The sequence below is a fragment of the Papilio machaon genome, chromosome 13, assembly GCF_912999745.1.
Source record: "Papilio machaon chromosome 13, ilPapMach1.1, whole genome shotgun sequence".
Classification (NCBI taxonomy): domain Eukaryota; kingdom Metazoa; phylum Arthropoda; class Insecta; order Lepidoptera; family Papilionidae; genus Papilio; species Papilio machaon.
This window is the reverse complement of record NC_059998.1, coordinates 3,997,413-4,005,804: the sequence shown is the minus strand read 5'-3', so window position 1 is coordinate 4,005,804 and position 8,392 is coordinate 3,997,413. Positions and strand designations below refer to the sequence as shown.

The 8,392-nt window shown below is 38.3% G+C and overlaps 1 protein-coding gene across 1 annotated transcript; it reads left to right on the top strand.

The window, feature by feature from the left end:
* Positions 1 to 3,778: 3,778 nt before the first annotated feature.
* On the top strand, positions 3,779 to 5,471 carry LOC106717715 (dynein axonemal intermediate chain 2-like). Its single transcript, XM_045680776.1, has one exon. The coding sequence runs from the start codon at positions 3,783 to 3,785 to the stop codon at positions 5,469 to 5,471; it is 1,689 nt and encodes a 562-aa protein (XP_045536732.1). The 5' UTR covers positions 3,779 to 3,782.
* Positions 5,472 to 8,392: the final 2,921 nt, after the last annotated feature.

The following is an 8,392-nucleotide window of genomic DNA, read 5'->3' as shown; positions in this document are numbered from 1 at the left end:
ACTTATGGTACTTGGACTTTTAGCTACCGTACATATTTCCCAGCGCAGAGAATGCAACGATGAATTCAGAATCTGCGTAAATCATCGTTGTATTTAATTTTACCCTCTAAGTAGAGATTTTGTTCACCTCCAAATTTTTCATGTCCCCATTTAAAGCACTACTTTTATTGAAGAAAAAAAACTTCAACAATATATAAACGATGAATTTCACTGTTCGCTTTTAACTTCCGTCGTTGGGATCGCGTGACACGGGAGGCTTGTTTAAGTTTCGCGCCATAAAGGCCCGACTCAGGCGAAAGCGACGGTGACTGCGACCCCACCCTTCTTGATATTCATGGCAGCTAGGAGCAGCAAAGCCTCGCCAGCGAAATGAGTTAAATTGCTTTATTGCTACCGTTTATAGGTAAATATCAACAGCATGTGAAATAACAACGATTTATAGCTGACATTTTCCAAAGGGATTTAAAAGGGTGCTTATCGAATTGGTATATACAATCGATGTATATACAATACTAAGCATTTACTTGAAGTTGCTAAAACACCATTGTATCATGTACAAAACTGCCCTCGTATAATGCTTTATTTATTTGGTAAGTTAATGTTGTAGAATTTAAAATGCAATATTCTATCCACAACTATTACGTTACAAAAACATATTACAAACAATCAATTACCGGTGAAAAAATCTATTCTATTGGATGAATAATATGTTTTTTGCTTTTTTACGTTTTACTCGACACGAAGTTTCGATTTGTGGCATTTAGGCGAAATCATGAATAGCCATGATTGCTGGTTCGCGTGCTACGGCCGTGTATTTTTGTAGTCGGTAGTGAAAATATACAGTTGTCTACTCTACTGAGAACAATAAATGATATAAAACGATGCCATCATACAAAATCTCTGGCATTCGTGCGCATTATTTGTTTTATTTCATAACAACATAAAAGTGCCTATACATATGTTGACAAAAATAGTTTGGTAATTATTTTTTACGGATAGCAGATCATTATCGTGATTGGATGTAAAAGCTGTTTTTTTTTAATTTTCGTTATATAATTTCAACAAGGAGCGTCGGTGACTCAGGGTTTAAGTACTTGACTTGCAATCTACAGGTCTTGAGTTCGAATCCCGACATGTACCATTGTGTTTTTCGAGTTTCGATTTACATATGTACATTTTTCTGACGTTCTTACGGCGAAGGAAAACATCGTGATGCAACCTACACATATCTGAAAAGAAAATTCAAAGATATGTGTGGATTTAACCAACCCGCACTTGGCCAAGGTGGTTGACTATGGCCTAGTCACCGTTAACTTAGGGTAGGCTCTGAGCACTTAGCTCTTGGTCGGGACGTATGGTGAGCTGATGATGATGAATTTCAACTAGATCTATTTAAAAGTGATGAAGTTTGAAGATCGTGTCAGGATCATGATTCATTTCAATTTATCTGCGTATTGTTAAAACAATGAAAGAAAAATACATCGTTTACTTTCAGAATACATTTATATCACTTTAAACTCTCGAACTTTTACTAAGAAATTTTTATCCCGAGACAGATATTTATCTGAAAAGTGATGTCGATATATCTTTCTAAGCACTTTACTTAAGGTTATCCGTCGGATAAGACCGACATAAAATACGCAGAAAAAGCATTGTCACAGTTGGCTAGGAGTTTGGTTGCTTTGCCAAGTATGTTGCAACAGATAGCGAACGCTACCCGGGTCGCATGCTGCCGCCAAGATTTACTGCTAAAATTCTGTCACAGTAGTTCCCAACTGCATCGCTAGGTGACACATTTACTTGTTATACTTCAACTGCCAGGTTATTAAAGTTACATTGATATATACGTTTCGCATTAGCGACTTCAGCTTACAGAACAAACCTATGTTCGCTATTTGAAAGTTATCATTTTATCTTGGCACGTACATATGTTTTGTTGATACAACTTTCTTAACGTGAGCAATATATCATTTAAAATATTTGTTATATCAAATGAAAAATCTTTACATATTAATAAAATCGTATTTGCGTTGCTCATAACGAATAACCAATTTTAAAAAGTTTCTTTGTCTGTCTGCAAAGCTGCGTTTGTTTCGGGTAATTTCCGAAACTGCTAGGCCGATTTTGATGGGATGGTAGCTGCTGAAATATGCATATTACAGGCTACTAGTTAATTTTGTGAAGTCGAGGGCGACCGCTTGTACATAGTAAAATTACAGTCTAACTGCCGTTCTCGGAGTCACGTAAGGTTGAGTTAAGTAATTCCTTAATGTAGCTTTTACATACTAAATTAGAACACGTCATTTAAAATATTTAATTACATAGTCTGAAAACTTCATAAAGCATCATAAGTAGTGCAACAATTGGCCTTGTTCCACGTTACGTGAATCATTTACGTTAATTATAAAAAAAATAGTTGTTGATTATAAATTACAAATCGTGTAAATAAAACAAAGAAAGCCGCATATCCAGAGGCGTCCATTTGGAGCAAAAACCGAGGCGGGGCATCCGCTTACCGACAAAAGGAAATTCAATATGAAGGAATTTTCCCTGATTTACTGCCACTATTTCCTCGTTAAGACTTCGTTATTCCCGAGGTGTTCGTTTATAAAGAATTTTATTAAAAAAAGGTCTATGAAACAGTTTTCACGTTTGCATTTACAGTTTTGAAGACTTGTTGCGTATAAAATTATTATTACATAGTACATTAAATGATGGCTAAACTTAACAAGTTAATCTTTTACGAAAAAAAAAAATTAAGCGAGTATTTTCCCCTATTATTAAACGGGTTTTTTTTTATAAAGTCAGTATTTTTTTTAATATCAAATTTAATTGGGAACAATTTTTATCATTAACTTACTACTTTATTTAAAAGTTATACAAGTTTTTTTATAAACGGGAACTGAACTTTTGATGCTGAACCGAAGTCATTCCAAGAATGTTATAAAACGGAACGTAACGTTTTATAGGTTGTTCTTTGAAACGATTCTTGCGTTAGACAATTACATTTCCCTGAAATATGCTTTACGTTCCTAGTTTTAAATTTGATAATAACACAAAGAACTTGGTACCTACTAGCAACTTCCTTACTTCATACTAAAAAGGACTAAAAAATAATCAATTGCTAATACTATTGGGTAAATTCGAGAAATGCTAATTCTAGACTGCTTTTAAAAGGCAAAGGCACTGATAAGTATGTTTAGGTGTATGTTAGAAAGACCATACAATATTTAGAGCACGTTTACTAGTTATTTTAGGTACATTAATTGTTTTTTTTTAATGAGGTAGAAACGGGTAGCGCTCTTGTGCCATATGACGCGGCGACCACCACCTTAAGTGGAAACATCCATTTCGGAACGACTCTTAATGGAAGCTTTTATCATTTAACCGGCAAAGCCAATTTTGTGGTCCTGTTGCGAAATGCTTTTAATCTTTTTATCGCTAAGAGTAATAAATAAATACATTACGCTATTGTCGCCTTTGTTATGTAAATATAATTTTATAAGTACTCGAATTTTCTAATTTATTACTAGTGATTATTTTCAACTACAATTTTTGGTTATTTACACAGTTAATAGCATTATTTTTTATATCTCGCATTTTAACTAGGTATAATAATTTTGAAAAAAACTTTTTGGTTGTCGTTTACGTTTTCGGTATAATGTTTGTTCATAAATGTTGAAATTGTCATTTTCTGACTGCTCTTTGTGTTAGTTCAAAATGTAAATATAAAAGCGTATTTATTGTATTTGTGATAATATAAGTAACAGTGAGTAGATAAAATGGATATCAATTATCAATACAGCAAAAAGCGTGGTGATTTCGGTCGGCAGCCGCTGTTCTGCGAACAGGGGCCGCAACTATGCGACTCCATTGCGCCCGACCTTGCCGAGCGCCGCCGCTACATCCTGCGCAATCCCGTGCACCAGTTCACACAGAACACGCCCTCCTTCTCTCAACACACTATCAATACCATCAGAGCCGAGTACACCAATTCCGGCGCCAACCACGCCGAAGGCGGCTGGCCCAAGGACGTGAACGTGACGGACCCGGAGGCGACGCAGAGATATCGTCGTAAAATAGAAAAGGATGACAACTATATACATTGCGTTATGGCATTATCCCCGGGAATGGAGCATTATGTTTTGCAAAACAACGCAATCGACATGTACCGTTCCTACTACGCCGAGATGGCGGAGGCGCCGCCGCTGGAACGTAGCAGCGTACGCATCGTGAATATTTGCCGCGAGACCACACATCCACCGCGTCGCGTGCGCGCAATTTGCTGGCACCCCGACGGTGGCCACCAGCTTGCTGCCAGCTACACGTACATCGACTGGGACCGCCGGCCGTTAGCGCCCGTGCATTCGCTGCTCTGGGACACGACAAGTCCGCAGGAGCCCCTATTGTCTGTCGCGGCGGCTGGCGATGCAATTATGGACATGGCGTACGCACCGCGCGCGCCTCACATGCTCGCCGCTGCGCTGCTCAGCGGTCGAGTAGGCGTGTGGGATCCACGAGCAGGCAGCGCTCCCGTAGTGCTTTGTCCGCCACACATAGCTCATCGCGACATGGCCCGCCGTCTCCTTTTCATTCATTCTAAATCTGGACAGGAGTTCTTCTCTAGCGGACCCGACGGCGTCTGCAAATGGTGGGACATGCGTAATCTCAATGAGGTCACGGATGAGTTAATCATAGACATGGTGAAGTCGCCTACGGAGCCGCAGAATATGGCGACTGCGTTCGGCGCCAGCGCACTCGAATATGAGGCTACTATCCCAAGTCGATTCATGGTGGGCACTGAGAACGGGCTCATCATCGGCGGAAACCGCAAAGGTAAAACCGCCTACGAGAAGTTGCCGGCTAGATTCGATGCGCATCTAGGGCCCGTGTGGTCGTTGGAGCGCAACCCGGGCTTCCTAAAGAACTTCCTGTCGGTGGGTGACTGGACGGCGCGCGTTTGGAGCGAGGACTGCCGCGAGTCCGCCATACTATGGACGCCTCCCGCGAGGCACCGCTACACCGCCGGCGCATGGAGCCCTACCAGGTTATCGCTGATGCTGCTCGTGCAGTTTAACGGTGTGTTGACGTGCTGGGACCTTTTGCGACGCCAGCAACGGCCGGTGTTGAGCGCGCAGCTGTGCCCTGAGCCGTTGCTTAGTATACGCATGCATGAATCGGGAACTTTAGCGGCCTGCGGAAGCCAACTAGGAAATATATACGTAGTGGAAATGTCGCACAACCTGGCCCAGACCGATAAAAACGATAAATCTTTATTGACGGCTATGTTTGAGCGCGAGAGCAAGCGCGAACGGATTCTGGAATCGCGACTGCGCGAGTTGCGGCTAAAACAGCGGCAGCCGGCGGCGGGCGGCGCTTCGGCGCTGGCTCTGACCACTCCCGCTGCCGACCTGGCCGCCGTGACCGCACAGTATGCGCAGACGGTGCGCCGCGAGCTAGCCAACTTGTAGTATTTGTCAATTTTTATTTTAGTTTGTTAATTATGCTTATTACGATGTTATTATGATAATTAATTAAATACTTTGTTTTCAATAAAATTAAACATTTAAGATGTAAGAAGCGAGCAAGTAAATAACCGAAGTAAAAGTAAATTACATGTATCATCTGTGTATTGAAAACTCCGCAGGATTGCGTTCCAAATGAAATGGTGTATTTACTAAATTTTGACTATAGTTGGAATATTTTGAATGATATTACTTATAAGTCCGTAAAAAGAATTTCGAATTTACGAAACCATCTAACTCTAAATTCAGGGACCGCTTTTAAAGTCGTTAGTTTAGTAAGACTAGACAATTCGCAGAAAATGATAAGCAATTCGGGTAAGTTTCCCCGGCAGTAGACACACCCTAGACTGCAAATAGTCAATAGTCTGGTGAGTGTGTCATCGCTCCCCCGTGTCTGTCTCCGTAATAAAATTAAGACCCTCCTCGTACAATGGGGTAAGCTTAATGAAAACGCAATTCCATCGCAAGACGTTTTTATTGCATAACTTCAGTGTTTATCTGAAATTAGGTGATTACTTCTCGTATTAATGAACAAGCCTGCGTAAATAACGTATATAAAAATACAGATATAAAACAAAACTCAATTTTTTAGGCACTTATTTGGATTTACGATATTCATATTCATATTCAATATCCATAAAATGTGCTTCAGGTTTAAATTCAAAGCACTGAAGAGAGCAATGCTCTAAGTGTCTTTGAATAAAATAAAACGTACAAGACATATAGAAAGTTTTTTTAGTTATATAAAATAAACAAATGCTCATACTTAAGCTATGAAAGGTATTTATTAAAAAATCTATTAGCAAGTATCTTTATTTTTCTTTAATTTCCATTGCCAGCTTGTAATTTACATTTTTGGTTATAATCTTACTAATATTATAAATGCGAAAGTTTAGGTGGATGGATGGATGGGTGGTTGTTTGTTAGAAGGTTTCTCCGGAACGGTTAAACAGTTCTTGATAGAATTTCGTACAGATGTATAACTTAGTCTGAAAGAACACATAGGCTACTTATTAAAATTTTATTTAATCCCGCGCAGATGGAGTCGCGGGCGACAGCTAATAATAGATAGTAAATAAAATTAAACAAAAAATAATACTCTAGTTGTATTCTTACATTATATTTTCGTGAAGCAACTTTCTCCACAGCTTTAGAGTAACGATAAAGCTCACGGGGCAAATGTATGAACAAGTAAGCGATATAAAAAGTAAAGTTGATCATTCCGACATCATGTGATGTGACAGCGATCACCTTAAGTGCAAATATCCATTTTGGAGTGGTCCATAATGGACGCTTTTACCGCTCAAAAGAGCCGAGATAAATGTTGCGTGTTTGTTCACTTTACATTCAAAATTCCTTTCATGTGTTCCAACATATTGTTAGAAAGGAACACAAAAAGCAAAATATATGAATTATTTCTTCATACAAACTTGATATTGTTCTTTAACTTGTGTATATTTGCTTTTATTATATTTCTTTATACAACTGTTAGATCGTTCTTCTAGCTCTAGACGACCCCTATTATTCGTCTTGAAATCACTTAAGAGCATCTATAATAATCCTCTAGATACCCGACTAATTGGCTCCTTTTTAGTGATTGAAGAGTATCCTCGCTTAGATTGTTACTCATTATAAGATGTTTTGACTGTTTAATATTTACGTTATTTTAATATTTTAAAGTCGTTCATTTTACAAAGCTTTTAAAAGCTCGAGTTGCACAAAGTCGTTTCGAGCTTCGAGCGAAATGTAGAACGAACTTTGCTTTATTTCTTTTCATTCACTGCGTTTATATATTTGAAAATAAACCTGTCAATAAAATCCATTTAGTTATAGTTTTTATTTAGATAAAATGTTTCGTTCATATTATAAGTGACATAACTGTTTTAATATTCTAATAAAATGTTTTATCCGATGAATAGGATTAAGAATCCGAATTAAGAAAATAATCTGTGAAATTACTCCTAAACAAATAAAATATTTATTTACAAATTAAAAGCGTTAAACATTGAAAAACTATAGACTCGGCAGACTCCGTATACTCCTATAGAAGACTGCGAAGACTGGATCAATGACACTACCCGTGAAATAATTTACACCCCTGTCAATAGGACAGAAATGATACTTACCTTTGCATTATAAAAACATAAACCGTACTTAAATATAAAATAGCATAAAGGATTGCATGTCTTAAGTCCTTTTGCGAGTTTTGTTGCTATTAATTTTTATGTCTTCAGTAGCTATTATCTTACATTCATAAAAGTTTCTGGCATGATTACAAGAAATAACCACAAATCTCACGGCCATAACACTGTTACGACTACATTTGAATTTAATTTGTGCTTTTTGCTATCTATATTTGCATTTCATACTAACATCATAAATGTCGTATGACATAATGAAATAACGAAACACCAAAATATATTGGTTTTATTTAATTGAAAATTACAGTGTGAATGACAACGTAATAATGTCAAAATATAAAAAACTAAAAGATGTAAAGAGTTTGAAATAACACCACATTCACCCTTCCGTTAGATTTCGTAATCTCTCAACCAAACTGGAGGTCTCCTTTCTCTTGAGGATCGCCGAAGAGAAGTAGCTTCATCGGTTCTCCCAACTTCATTACCTCCTGCAGGTTCTGAATGATTCCGAGATTCAAATGGGTCATTTTCTGGTGTTGGCAGAGGCGCGAGTTGCCTATTCGATATAGTAGCTTCGCGCCCATCTGATAGTCTTACGTGAGAGTAAGAAGGGTTAGCTTCTATAAGCTCTACTTCTTCCACCTCCGGATCGTATTTTGACTGTCTGTGATTGTTTCGCATTAACACTGGACCAGGCTCCAGGAGCCATGTTGGCAATGATTCTCC